General features: G+C 41.5%; 1 protein-coding gene across 2 annotated transcripts in view; it reads left to right on the plus strand.

Moving 5' to 3' along the window:
* NPSR1 (neuropeptide S receptor 1) overlaps positions 1-15,584 on the plus strand; it is a 141,890-nt gene that overhangs the window by 18,905 nt on the left and 107,401 nt on the right. For both annotated transcript variants that reach the window (XM_041728018.1, XM_041728019.1), the window contains exon 2: positions 8,331-8,463. In XM_041728018.1, coding sequence (XP_041583952.1) covers positions 8,331-8,463 — 133 coding nt within the window. The remainder of the gene's footprint in view (positions 1-8,330; positions 8,464-15,584) is intronic.

Here is a 15,584-nt window from a genome sequence, read left to right on the forward strand (position 1 = left end):
GTAATGATAAAACACTCCAGACCAATAAGTAACCCTTTCTGGTCAGAGTAGAAAGAGCTGATGCAGTTATTTAATATGTCCTAGAGGCTAAACTGAGAAATAAATGTTAGGCAGTGAATCACAATGAAAGGCTTAACAATGAGAAATTGGACCTGTGTCCTAAAAACCAACTATTTTAAATGGGCAAGGTCCATCCTGGGTGTTGGTCCTGAGTTAAAAGAACTCGCTACCAAGAGAAGAAAAGAAGTCTCCATCTGGAACCCTCTCCAGTTGTCCTCATTGCTTCACCTGCCTTTGCCTTACCCCTCAACCCCACCATCATTAGTAACAGAACACAACAATTCTATCTCCTTCAGATTGGGACTACCCAGGGTAGTGATTCACTGCCTAACATTTATTTCTCAGACACCACACTCTTTCCTTGGCTACTTCTACTCATTTTTTCAGACTCAGTTCACATATTAATTTCTCCAAGATAGACCTTTTGACCAACTGTGACCAGTCTTTCTGCAAGTCTGACTGCATGTCTCTTATTTGGAATTCTACAAAATCTCCACTGTAGTAGCTCACAATAATTTTTTTTTTTACATTTATGCCTCTACCATCAGACTATGAGCTGCTTGCCTTAGCCTTCCTTCTAACCCTAAACTACGTTGAACTTTAGAACTAGATTTTCAATAAATGTTGGTCCACAGCCATGCTCTCAACCTCAACAGACCCGGGCTGTGACAATACCTCCCATCACATTCACATTCTTGATTTTTCAAGCAGTAGGCTCCCTGTCAGTTTGTCCCACCAGCCCATAATAAGGGAGAGCAACCTACATCCATCCTGGTCCCCTGTTAAAGTGATATGAAAAGCCATACAGAAAATTTAAAATTTGAATTAGCATCCACACTTGTATATAGCTTTATATAATGTTCTTATTTTTTGCAATAGTAATTATTTTTTTCATAATTGATCATTGATTAGTAGAAATTAAGGCTCTCCTGGGTACTCCTAGATGGAATTCCTATAGTTCTAGGTAAAATAGTTTGAAAAGGTGAATGCAGATAGGTGATTTGATGACAGTAATTCAACTGTATTTGCACAGGTGTCTCCCAGGTGCTTACTGGGAGGGTGGTGAAAATGCAGATCTTCAAAAGGGGTATCATTTGGAGGAGGCAGTTGTGGGGAAAGAAGCCAAGGTGTGCATGCTGGAGCAAGTCCAGTCTTACCTCCAAGCCTTCTAGTCAACTATTCCCTGGCAGTGTCCCTGAAGCAGCAGGTGGGGTGAGACATGGGGAGAAGTTGGGACAAACTCCGGAATGAGAGGTTCCCAACCGTGCAGAAATAGTTACTGCCCAGAGGTTTCTAGATCCTCTCAATGTATCTCATTCCCCAAGTCTAATTGAGCAGCTTCAGGAATCCAAAGCTTTGTAGTCTCTTCCTACCTGTCTCACTTTGGATTGTGTGCTCCCTGCATTGAGTGGTGATTCATCCTCAATGGAATTAGACATCTTCGGATCTTTGCTTTTGATATTTGCAGCCCACCTAAGCAAATTAATAGGGTTTTGAGCAGCCTCAGAGCCCATGTGCTGTGAATGACAGGTGGCATATGAGTCTCAGTGACAAGAGAGCAGTTTCTTTGCCTGCTGCTCCCTGAGAACTGCGGCTGAATCATAACCTTTCTGAGACTTCATTTCCTCTCTTGGGAAGTAAGATATATTTGCTCCTTCCTGTGTTTGAGAGATTCATCTTCAACATCACAAAAATAACAATAATCACAAAATGAGCCATGAAAAATGTAAGGGGTACAGAAAGTTCTGTGATTCCTGGGACAGATGATGCAGCTGCATCTTGTGTGATATTTATGACTACAGCTGTGTGGAAGCCATACCCGGCTGCAGTGTCCAGCCATCCAAACACATTTTGAGCATTGACCTTACATTCAGTCCTGCTGGACATGGTCATGAAACTGACCCAGCCCCAGAAACCCAGCTTCAGACAAATTTTGGGTCAGAGGAAAATGAAGAACTGTTTCCCAATTGAAAATTGAAAGTAAATGAGTTACCTTCACCAATCCTGGCCCTAAATTGGGACAGAAAACCTATAGTATAGTAAGCAGGGCATGGACTTTACAGTCAAGTAAATCTATGTTCACATCCCAGCTGCATCACTTAGGAGCCAGGTATTTTAGGAGCCCCATTTCCTTATTTATAAGATTGAGGACAGTGACATCTCATTGGCCATTTGTGATGACTCCATGAGCAATATGTAAAGCATCTCAAATGATATTTGGTACATGACAATCAATCAAGAGCAAACTTATTAAGGGGCAACTGAGTGGCTCATTGGTCGAGTGTCTGCCTTGGCTTGGGTAGTGATCCCAGGATCCTGGGATCACGTCCTGCATCAAGCTCCTTGTGGGAAGCCTGCTTCTCCCTCTGCCTATGTCACTGCCTCTCTCTGTGTGTCTCTCATGAATAAATAAAATCTTTTAAAAAAGAACAAACCTATTAATAATAAACTTATTAAGCACCTACTATACATGACAAACTAAGTAAGTCAGGTGCTAGGTTAATGTGATTCACTCCAATAGTGTTAGTTCCCACGCACCCTATATTGTTAAAGATACTTTAGACGCTGTTTTTTGTTTGTTTGTTTGTTTGTTTGTTTTTTTGTTTTTTAATTCCAGTTTCCAAGACTCCTCTGGAAAAGAGGATCGCCATTCCTTGGATTTGTATAAATCATGTTTTTTCCCCTCCAGACAAGTCTGACATAACCAGCATTAACTAGTGTCACCCAACTAAATGTCTTGTACTTCCTGAGATAATTCCCATTTCAGATAATCCATTCTGTGATACTTGTAAGTACCCTTTCTCTTGTCAGTAGCTGTATATCCATCCAACAGATATTTATTAAGCACTTTCTATGAGGAAGACGGAATGCCAACCTGGGGTGGTGACCTAGACTTAATACCTCCCCTCAGAGGCATCCTTTTGGCTCTGGAAGCCTATCCTATGGAGTGAAAACCCAAGTTATCAGCCAGGGAATGCTGTAGTTCATCCCTTTAAGTCCCAGGTCTTCGTATTTCTGATCTGCACAGATGACGTCACTGCATGGCCTCATTGCTTTGAGGTTGAAAACCAATTAGTTGTGCCTACAAACCATGTACCTGAGTTGATAACACTGTAGTCTTTAGTCAGTGAAAAATTTCAAACCCACCTATTCTGCTCAGTATTGAGCATCTGGCTGGAATTTTGCCTCACATGACCACTAGGGGGCATTTGATCCCCAACTATATTCCTGCAATAGCTTTGAGAATGGTGTTGGGACACCATCCTCAACTGGGGGAAGGCGGCCAGGGTGGAGGGCCCGTTAGGCTCAGGTGATATTCCAAAAAAAGGGGGAACTGAAAATAGGGTGAACAGGATGAATTCAAGCATTGTCCTGAAAAGGCTGTGAGTTATTTAAATCACTCCTCAAACCTATATGTCATGTGTGAAACGAAGGAAGGAGATAAACCAGTTTTTATTGTGTGTATACTGTGCATAGGGCACTAAGCTAGGAGTCTGTGTTTTCATCATCGTATCTATCTATTGCAAGTGTCCTAACATCTATTGCAGCAGATTTTGTCTTTATCTTCATTCAATAAATGAAAAAACAGACTCAGAGAGGTCATTTACTTACCTCTGTATTATACACCTAGGGAGTAGCAAAGAGTCTGATCCCAAGCTAGGTTGGTTTCAAAGCCTGCCCACTTTTCTACAAAACGCTCACCTGATTGTGATACTCAAATGCCTCTGGGCTTGCTTCCTCAGTTCCCATTGTCATAATTTTCCAAATCCTCATATTACCCTAGGATTTGTGTGTGTGTGTGTGTTTGTGCAGGCATGGGTGAGAACGCTATGAATAAATGATCCTACAAGTGTTTGCATACTTACTGCCCTTGGTGCTACTTGATAAAACAGAATTTAAATTTGGCCCAGTATGATTTATATACTCTACATGGAGTGCCAACACCTTATACTATAGACAATTAATGGATGTTGAATGAATTAATATACAAGTAAATGAGTGTGGCTCTTAGGAAGTCTCCAGAAAACAGGAAAGGGACGGGGAACTTCTTCCATCTGGAAATGTGCTGAAGGCTCTGAGCTAAGGTGAGATTGTCTTCAAATAGAGAACAATAAAGCAGGAGCAGGGGGCCTGATTCCACAGGACCTGCTCGGCCTGCCCTATAGACATCATCCAATCCCAAGGAGGATGGACTCTGACCTGTTTACCGAGAGCCATGGGTCTGCTAGCCCAAAGCACGGTTACTGCAAAGCTTCTAAGAAAAAGGCTCGGCCTGGCTAGCGCCGACTGTGCCAGCCCTCCTGAGGCCCGACTTCCAAGTCACTGATATATCTAACCAGGATAATTTGATTTGCTGTGTTTGTTTGTCACTCTGTGCTCCCAGCAGAGCAGATGTGAGCTCCAAGCCCACTTTGACGATATTGGCTGCCTGGGTCAGAACTGTGCCACACAAAGACAAAGCACACGGTTGTTCCGTGCCCACGGAGAGGCCAGAGGTGTCCTCCATCGCCGAGCAACTTGATTTCTGGCCACCTGAACTTCAGTGCCAGCAACATAATCACCAACGCACCGTGTGAAAAGCAAACCGTTTACCCACTCCAGTGTTTGGGTGAACATTTTCCGGCAATGAGGCTTCTTTGCACTTACCACAGGCAGTTAGTTATGTAAGAAGGAGAGCATGAGGAGAGAGACATTCTGGAAAAAACAAACAAACAAACAAAAAAAAAACTTTGACTTCTAGTTCAAATTTACTTGAGTTCAGTTGATTAAATCTCCTCTTCCAATCATCATCCAGAAGGCCTTCAGGGTATAATTCGGGTTGACAAAAAGTTGTGTCAGAAGCAGAAAATAGGAAAGTTTGGCCTCACCTGCTGCAAAATTGGGGGGAGTTTCTATGAGATCTAAAGCAGGTAGGACGTCCTGAGGGCGGGGCAGAGAGACTCCTGTACTCTCCCATGGGAGGCGAGAGTCTCCCTGGAGGAGCAGTGAGCGGAGGCCTGCCCCAGGTGGCTGAGGTGGCGCAGACTTCTGTGGGAAGCCCACCGAATGCCACAGACTCCACGAGGACACATGGCCAGCTGCTTTCATCCAACCAAGGGACGTGGGCAGCTGAGCAGAGCCGTGGGGGGTGCTGGGGAAGACAGAGTTGTCTGTGTAAGGAAAACAGCCCTGTACCCACCACCTTCCCGACACCCCACCTGTCGCCCGCAGACTGGCATGCCTCCTCCTCTGTCTGCTCCCAGACTCTGCTCTCTGCCCACTCACCGTGGAGATCTGGATTTCTGATCTGGCAAAGAAACATCACAAACATCCTAACTTTTTCCCTTTCTTCTTCATCTGACGCTGAAAGAGTTCAATAGAGATCAACTCGGTACTGGACAAGTGTGGAAATAATCCTTCCCACACACACACCCCCATCACCCAGGCTGAGGAATTTTGCTGGACATGACACACTGTTCTATAATCTGAAAAAAAAAAGAAATAGCTTTAAGGCATCGAAATGTTTCTCCCAGTGAAATAGATTTCCTGAAAGAAACAGGAGAAAAGTCTTGGAAAATCTCTTTATTGTATCCTCAGCAGGGCTTGACAGGACTTTGCATGCCCACACCAGCTCCTCTTAGGGGCCCCTTAATGTTTTCCTGAACCATGAACACTCCTGGGACCCCATCACTGCTCCTGATAGCGCCCCATATTAGGACCACACTGGGGACATAGGTGCCTCATCCTCCACCCGGGCCCCCACCTCTATCAGCCATCAGCATCACCTGAGACCTTCGGCCAACAGAATGGGAGATTGGTAAGCTACTGGAAGTATCTGTCACCTGTGCCTTTCAAGGTAGCAGAGGTTGTCAACACTGCGGTCCTCCCATTCCAGTGTACACCCTGCCTCTCAGCACTGCCACAACACCACCTTGTTTCCACCATCTGCACTTTCAAGGCCCTGGCCTCTCCCCACGGCCTCAGGAACCCATCTGTAAATCTGAGATGGAGAACCTAAATATTAGTTGGATAAAGTATAGGACTCATGGAGACCCTAGCTGCCGGCCTAGGCTTCTGGACAGGATAGGACTGGAAGAGAGACCATGAGGACATGCCTCAGCCCTGGAACCTGGCAGACCAGGTCTAATTCTACCTGGCAGCACCAGGGAACCCCAGTGATGCTTGGGCAGGTTAGTGGCTTCAAGAATGGAGCTGACTCAGTCCACTCACCAGCTCCCTCTGCTCTCTCAGTCTAGAGGCTTCCCTCTATTGTCAACATATTTTGTTTCAACAAATTGAATCCATTTCTTTTAATTTAAATATTTCACTGTACTGTATAAAAGTATCACCTTTCATTTACCCATTTCTCCAAATGACTGAGAAAAGCAATATGCACAATATATACAGAGCATAGTAAATACCAAATTGCTGATCCACATACATAATACTATTTATTTGCTATGATTGTGTGTGTGTGTGTGTGTGTGTGTGTGTGTGTACATGTGCTTATAAAGTATCTGTCAAAGGATTGGAAAGATAATGTCATCAAAATAACATTTACCTTCTTGAAGAAGGTAGTTTATCAAGACACAGAGTGGTGGCAAAGTGGCTTTGAGTTTTATCTGCATCATTAGAGTTTTGTTTTGTTTTGTTTTAAATAATTTCTGCACCCAAAGTGGGGCTTGAACTCATGACTCCAAGATCAAGAATCACATGCTCTACCAACTGAGCCAGCCAGGTACCCTTAAATTGTTATAGTTTTTAAAGAAGAGTTAATGCATCTGTGACTGCATAACTTAAAATTAATTTAATATAAGAAAAAGTGCTACTGTGATGCCTCAGATATTTAGAGAGTATAGGAAGGTTCTCCACAGAAAACACAGCCAATAGGAAGAGAGAGACAGAGAGAGAGATTTATTTTAAGAAAGTTGCTCATGTGATTGTGGGACTGGCAAGTCTGAAATTCATAAAGGAGGCAGCAGGCTGGAAACTCCGGCATAATTTCTATATTTCTCAAGAATTCTTGGAGAAGACTTCCTTCTCTGGGAAAACTCAGCTTTTGCTCATAAGGCTTTCAGCTCATGAGTTGAAATATGAGTCCCACCCATATAATGGAAGGTTATCTGCTGTATATTTAAACTCAAGTGGAACATAGATATTAGTTACATCTACAGGATGCCTTTGAGAGCAACATTTTTACCCTACTGTTTGTGTGAACACCAAGCATGTGGTCACAACCTAGCCAAGTGGACACATGAAATTCTAGGTGTCTTCAGGCTCTTCCTAGCTCCACCGAGTAAGAGAAGCCCTTCAGATTCCAAATTTAGACTTATGCATTCTTACCAGCCTTCTGCCCCCACCGTTTGGGCTAATGTCTCTTGGCTTTTGATTTCAAGCTTGCCTCTGGATCCCCTTGGCCCCATGTTCTCCATCTGTGGCCTTGCTCTGCTTTGTCCCTGTGTCCAGCCTATCCCAGTACCCTGGGCCTCTGCATATGCTGGGCCATGGAGTTTAGACAGATGGAAAGCTCCATTTGAAGGAATTGTGGAAAACTTCTTACAAAGGACTTGCATTTTAAATGAGTAGCATTTCTGCTTTTTTTCCACCATTGTTTACTATTTATATATTACTCAGTGAAACTTCAGTATCACTATATTATAAAATTCTGTCAAAAAAAAGAGCAGGATAATCCATAATCATACTACCCTAAAATAACCAATCTTAGCATTTTAGTATGCTTCAGTCTTTTCTCTACATGTATTAATTTTGCAGGGTTATAATCACACCCAATATACAATTTTATCATGTTTTTCCACTTACTGTTATAGTTTAAGCATTTTTAATCTTGCTGCATCATCTTCATGGTTGCCATTGTTAATAGCTACATAATAGTTCACTGAACTGAAGTGCTTTAACTATCTTTTATCTTTAAACAATTTCCAATTTATTCTTACGACAAATATCCACATCTTTGCTATTTTAGTATTCTTTTTCACACCTCAAATTCTTTCACATGGATTTAAACAATTGCTTGGCCTAGGAATATACATACTTTTTTTTCGGTCTTTTGACATATATTTCCAAGTAGATTTTTTTTAAGGTTACCTCAATTTATACTGCCATCAATGTAAATAAGGACCACTGTGTCCCTGTTCTCTTGTGAGTAGAGCTTTGATGGGTGAGGATTTGAGACCAGGAGACATTTCAGCAGCAAAGCTTGAGCCTTGCATTCCATAGAATAGTCTGGTTCTCACTGGTACACTGGTTTTGTGTTGCTTTCTCTCTTACAGACCGAGCAGTTGATAACTCTGTGGGTCCTGTTTGTTTTCACCGTTGTTGGAAACTCCATGGTGCTGTTCTCTACATGGAGAAGGAAGAGGAAGTCAAGAATGACCTTCTTTGTGACTCAGCTGGCTATCACAGGTAAGTCACTTGTGCAAAATTCCTGGGCTCCTCACTTTCAATTATTTTACCATTAGAAATGGCATACTATCAAATCCAAAAGGCATCAGCAGATTTGAGAGTAATTTCTATAGGGATACAAAACCCATATTTGGAGTTTTCTTTCAGCAAGTTTAACACATCTATATATCCTTAAGATTCCATTATAAAAATAACTCACTATGTAACACACTTGAAAATACCACTATCAGTGCCACCAAGGGGTTCTTTGGGGTTTCACCCTTCTCCACACAGCAGCCTCCATAGTTCACTAAGGTGATAGGACAATATCATACCATATTATGAGTTTAAAGAATACATCCCAGCAAATGGACCAGAATTATCTCTATTCAATAACAAAAGTGAAGTCTCAAGTACTTCTTTGCAGATTGAAGTCTGTGGACCTTGTTTTTGAAATATAAGTGATATGTAACACCACTGGTGGGCACAATATGAGGACATAAGATAATATCTGGGATCAGGATAATTTAAATGTGGATTTGGGGAATGTCCAGTACAGTTGAAGTGTGAAAGCATCACACTTAGAGGGGGAATGGTGAAACATTCTCAAGTTTAAAAATGATCTGTGAAATAAAAACTCCCACAAAGATGAGTAGAGCCCGAATCGGAAGGGGTCATGTCCAAAAGGAAAACATGGACACCTGCGTGGCTCAGTAGGTTGAGTGTCTGACACTTGATTTCAGCTCAGGTCATCATCTGAGGATCATGAGATCAAGCCACACATCAGGCTCCTTGCTCAGCAGGGAGTCTGCTGGAGATATTCTCTCTCTCCTGCTGCCCCTCCCCCTGCTCTCACTCTCTCAAATAAATAAATAACCACCCCCCCCAAAAAAAAGAAAGGAAACAAAGAGAGGGAGTCTTATTTCTACAGGCCAAAAACGAGAGTAGACAAATGGGATTCTGGAGGGTCCAGTCTAAGACAGGCTTGGACTCCTAAGCTCTGGGAACAAGATGGCTGTGATATGAGCTTAATTTGAATCAAACCATAGGGAAAATGCAAAAAAAAAAAAAAAATTAAGTATTAAATGCTAACAAGAAGCAATGTTAGATGACCGTCAGAATGGGCTGTTTGGTACATTTCAACCTGTGCTATACCTTCAGTTGCAGTAATGACAATGGGGAGTTCTTAGAAATTTAGCCCTTAGCCACAATATAGGAAAAATATGGCACCGTAACTTACAGGAGAACCTTAGCCATATATTGTTGATAGCCTGAAATCCTCCCATCTCTTGAACAGGGCTACAGTGACCAGAATGACAACCAAAGGCACTATTGAGAAATACAGAGATAATGAGAGAAGCTTGTGTCACAAAGGTGCTGCTTATGATGGGAGAAAAAAGAAAAAAAAAAAAAACTCTCAACCTTTCCTGCAAATAGGAGGCCCACTTTTCACTTCTATGACAGTAGGAATGAAGGATAATCATGATCATCCAACAAACTCTGAGATGCAAAATCCCGGGATGATGATGTAATAACTTACTTTCATTATATTTCCTTAATTACTATGCTGTAACCCACATTCTACAGAGCTGTGTGCTCTTTTAGAGGGTAAGAATTTACAGGTGGCAAGGATATCAGCTTGCAATTTAGTGTTGCAAAAAATAATTAACAAATGAATCACTGAAATTTCACCATCTGTTGTTAAAAAGTTGTATGTTCTAGTGTAATCCATAGTTTGCTGGGGTTTTTTTTTTTTTAAGATTTATTTGTTTGTGTGTGTGTGTGTGTGTGTGTATGTGTATGAGAGAGAGAGAGAGAGAGAGAGAGAGAGAGAGAGAGAGAGCACATCCAGGAAGAGAAACAGAGGGAAAGGGAAAAGCAGACTCCCCATGGAGCAGGGACCCAGACATGGGCTCTATCCCAGGAACCCGAGATCATAACCTAAACTGAAGGCAGATGCTCAACCAACTGAGCAACCCAGGGGCCTCATATTCTGCTGTATTAATCAGGCTTAATTTCTCATGAATGTTCAAGTCTGTTTTATATTCACTAATTCTTCCTGGAAAAACCCAAGGGGTCAGATCAGAAGCATTTTAAATAAAGAATTTGCAGAGAGGAAAGCTTGGCCAAGGTTCAGAAAGTTTAGGAACTGCAAAATGTAAAATAACCTAAGCTAGAAATACAATAGATGCGTATAGCAGCAAATTAAACATAACTGCAGAGAAAATTAATAAACTGGAAGACAGATTAGAAAATAATAATAAGATTGAAGCATGAGGAAACAAAAAGATGGAAAATGCAGACAGAAAATAACACACTGACCCAGGGAAAAGGATTCCCCCAAAAAAGATAAGAGAGTGGACAGAAATAATATTTAAAGTTATAATGACAGTTTTACCAAAATCCTGAAAATCATCAAACTACAGATTCATAAAGTACCATAAAGATAAACAAGATCAAAATCAATCAAACAAATATAAAGAGAACACACATGAAAATGATGAGTTTAAGTCAAGTCCTCATATTGGATTTGAATTGAAAGTATCTGTGTTTACTCAAGGTGTATCTTATGTTTAAAAAGAGTCCTTATGTTTCAAGGGTACATACCGAAGTGTTGGCAAGTATAAACTGATAATATATATTAGACTTGCCTCAAAATAATTTGGGGGCATGGTTCAGTAGGATAGAGGACAAAACCGGTTAAAAGTAAAAGGATAGTCAAGTAAAAGGATAAAAATAATAAAACAAGGAAACACAAACCAAAGACAGCTGATGAAGCTATCTATATATGTCAGAAATTCAGATATTCACTCTGCTTCTTAAAACGTGGGTGTCTATATCTTTGTCTCAGCGCTTGCTTTAGGGGAAAAACAAAAATGAAGACAGAAGGATTCTAGCGGTAATAATGTTCTTTTTGTTGATATTGATTGTAATTACATGGGTGTGTTCCCTTTGTGATAATTCACCAAATTATATGCTTACAATTTGTGTGCTTTATGTAGTCTGTTTCAATAAAAAGATTTATTTACAAAATATGGAGCAGGACTTGCCACCTCAAATGCCTTCAGAAGCCAATGTATGAAAGAGCCCAGGGAAGGGACAGGCAAAGACGGACACCAGGGGAAGTAGAGAATGCACACTCCACCTACAGCATTCAAACTCCATTCCTGTTGAACACCATGCTGATCAAACAAGCCACACAGGCAGGCCAGATTTGGCCTAAGGGCCACTGATTTACAACCACTGATACAGAAAATCTTAAAATCAGAATTTGAAAAGCTTGTGCTGGGAGAAAATCCTAGCCCATCTCATAGTGTGAATCCCACTTTCAATAATGAAGGGAACATTAAGCTTTTTGGATGGCGTTGGGGAGACTGAGAGCAAGGAGGGGGAGCTTATCATTTATAATGGTTTAGACAAATTGCATGTTTGTCCAAGTTTTAAAATGCATTCTCTTGCAAAAAAAAAAAAAAAAAAGTTCTGTTAGGACTTCTTCTCCAGTTTCCATTATTATAATAATTTGAAAATTATAAACCATGATGTCGTCAAACCATTGAAACCCAAAAATTGGAACATTATAGGCCTCAGGAGCAATAATAATGCAAATGAATATATAAAGGAAATTTCCTAATGATTTCAAGCCCAACCCATAGAACCTGATCTACATGATTATCAGATGACCACCAAGATTAGGGAAAAAAGGGCAGCCCGGGTGGCTCAGCGGTTTAGCGCCTGCCTTCAGCCCAGGGCCTGATCCTGAAGACTCGGGATGGAGTCCCACGTTGGGATCCCTGCATGGAGCCTGTTTCTCCCTCTGCCTGTGTCTCCGCCTCTCTCTCTCTCTCTCTCTCTCTCTCTGTGTCTCTCATGAATAAATACGTAAAATCTTAAAAAAAAAAAAAAAAAAAAAAAAAGATCTAGGAGAAAAGTCAAGATCAGCATGTCTTCCTACCTGCTTATCGCTGAAATTCTTCCTTTGGAGGAGCATGTATCAAGCTTCTCTGTATGAGGAAAAATCACTGACAAGACACTGGGCCTATCAGGGTGATATTAAAACAGAGGCTGCTGGCTTAAACTCAGCATGAATGAGTTGTTCTCACATAAAGATGCTGCTATTCTTAGTGTGTCCCTGTGATGCCAAGACATTTGCATAAATATAGCTATCATTTTATAGGTGTTTTTCTCTTGGCATCAAGGCAGGGATTTCTTAGTCTGCTCAGCGCACCGTCGCAAAATACCACACACTAGAGGGCTTAAACAACAGACATTTGTATCCTCGGAGTTCTGGAGGCTGGGAGTGTGAGATAGGGTGCCAGCGGGATGGGGTTCTGGTGAGAGCGCTCTTCCCACCTTGCACAGGGCTGCCTTCTCACTGTCCTCACATGGAGAGAGAGAAAGCAAGCTCTCTGGTGTCTCCTAATAAAGCCGCTGATCCTGTCAGATCTGGGCCTTACCCTTATGACTTCATTTAACATTAACCACTTCCATAAAGGCTCTGTCTGCACATAGAGTCACATTGGGAATTGGGGCTTTAACATTATGAATTTTGGTGAGACACAACATTCAGGTCATAACAGAGGGGAAAAGCTAGGTGCATCAGAGGGTTACAAGTGATTCAATATGTGCAGAACATAGCATGGATGAGGCTCCGAGATGAAAGAAATGAGGGGTAACCATAAATAGGATCTTTGGATGCCTTGCTAAGATGTTCAGTGCATCCATGAGCACGTCCTCTGTCATCCTAGCTTGGTGCAGGCCTCCACTGCGTTTGATGTGGATTGCTCCAAAAGTCCCAGCGTGTAAGAATGAGAAAACAGATACTTAAATTAACCCATGGCCAGGTTTTGTTGGTAACATGGGAACAAAGTAAAGGAAGGAAGTTAAACTTCTTGTCAAGAGGTTGATGTAAATGTTGGACCACAGTGACCATGACTAAAGAAAGAGATGAAATCAGGACAGGTCAGAAAAGTAGAGAGACAGTGGAGAGTCAAGGAATGAGAGGTCGCCACATAGTGTTAAGGCGGGCAGTGATAGCCCTGGAATGAAACAGCTGGAAAGAAGTGAGTGTGTGCTCGAGATCCAAGATGTTCTCAGGGGAATATTGCAGAGATGGTGTAACTCAGTGTGTCCCTTGTACTGGGGAGCCAAAGTAGAGTCACGGGGAAAGTTGTTAACCAACAGGGCCACCATAACAGAAGCTAATTCTATTAAATGCTTACCATGTACTGGGCTCTGTGCAAAATGCTTTGTGTAGATTATTTGATTTAATCCTCACAATAGTCCCATGACTTAGCCCTGCCATAATCCCCTTTTTACAGACATGGAAATTAACGCTCAAAGAGATTCAGACCTTGCCCTAGGTCATGCAGTGAGGGGTAGACCATATATTCAAACTCAGGCAGTCTTTCTTCCAATTGTGAGCTTTTAGTCATCACAGGATGGGCCTCCCCGGGAGGCCTATGTGTGGGTGAGTGGTCCGTGGACATACTGCAACACCTCAGGATAATGGAAGGCAGATTAAATGAGGCAAAATTGAGAACCTGGTGCCAATGTGCTTAATAAATGAGGGGGACTGACTGAGCAAGAGCATAGGAGTCCCTAGATAGGAGAATATAATCACTGCATATAAACCTCAAAGGATTTTGAAAACGTTTGCAGTTCAGTTAAAAATATTTGTAGCTGACAGCTGGCTAGATTTCTAGTCTGCGTAGTGAACCCTAGCATTGGGAAGGTGACAACTGTCCATGCAAGATGGGATGCCAGGAATCCTCCTGCCCCATCTCAATGCCTTGCAAACCTGTTGACAATGGCTGAAATGTCCGTCACAACATAACGATTTCTTGGAAGGCTGTGAGAGTGAAAATACTCTGAAAACATTTCTTACGCCTCACTTTGCTTGTTGCTTCTCAGTATGGAATGAAAGTCTGAGAGTTCGTAGAAAGAGAAGGGTCCTGGGGTGCAGTGGATGACAAAGAGTGGGAAGGAGCCAGTGTTACTGAAGACACGTTTCACCCATTTCAGACTTGTGTACTTCAAATCCTTTGGGGAGCCTTGGGGGTTTGTTTACATTAAGGCAAACCAAGTGTCATGGCTCCAAAGTTTGGGAAGGGCTATAGCTGATAATTTTTTTAGTTTTTTAATTTTAATCAACATTCCGAATGAAGATATGCTCTTTTCAAAATATCTATTCTATCAGCTACTATATAAAATCCTTCTTCCAGATACATTAAAAATTTCCACAAACTCACCTCTTCAGATGAATATTTTGTTTGCCAGAGTTTTAGGTTATTCAGACTTGGGTGTGAATCTCAGCAATTGTACTTCCAAGCTCTGTACCTTTGGAAAAGTCAATTTTTCTGAATGTCAGTTTCCTCGTCCCAAAAGTGGGGATGGGCTTCTCCGAGTTGTGGAACGCAGTAAATGAGATAATATTAAGGAAATCCTTAGAACGGTGTGAGGTACATAGTAATTGCTCAATAAATGATAGCAGTTAATGCCACCACTATGGTTGTTTCATTCATTGAAATGAAATGAAGGAAATGATTAATTTAAAATCCTTTGAGTCACTTGCTAAAGTGCAAAGTTCTCCAAAAAGCCTGAAGTTCACTGCAAGCCTCAACTGCCCTTCTCTTTTATTCAGGACAGTGTACTTAGCTCAGACATGCTTTGGGTCTCAGGTGTTCCTCGGAAGGATGATCAATTTTTTTCTTACACACATATTCTTAAATCATCAGATTCAACTGACATCATCAATGCCACAAATATTTAGAAAACTAAATTCTGAAGCGTTTTACCTGTTTGTGTGTGTGTGTGTGTGTGTGTGGGGGGGGGGGAGAAAAATATGTTCTAACAGTTATTATTGGGTAAGGCAATACTAATGCCCTTCATTAAATAATATTTCCATCATCACTCACCTGTTGAGAATAGCCTCCTATTTATAGACCAATAGCCTTGAGTGATTCTTTGAGGAACATTTCGGTTTCTGTGTGGTCTTTTATTTAGTCCAACTAAATTATTCTAAGTCGGTTAGAATTAGAATCAGCTGCACATTCATAATATCCAGATAATGGTGGCCTATGTTTATAAGGATTGATTTTTTTCTTATGTAAAGAATTCTGGAGGTAGGCAGTCCAGGGCTAATA

Source organism: Vulpes lagopus, chromosome 13, assembly GCF_018345385.1.
Source record: "Vulpes lagopus strain Blue_001 chromosome 13, ASM1834538v1, whole genome shotgun sequence".
Lineage (NCBI taxonomy): Eukaryota > Metazoa > Chordata > Mammalia > Carnivora > Canidae > Vulpes > Vulpes lagopus.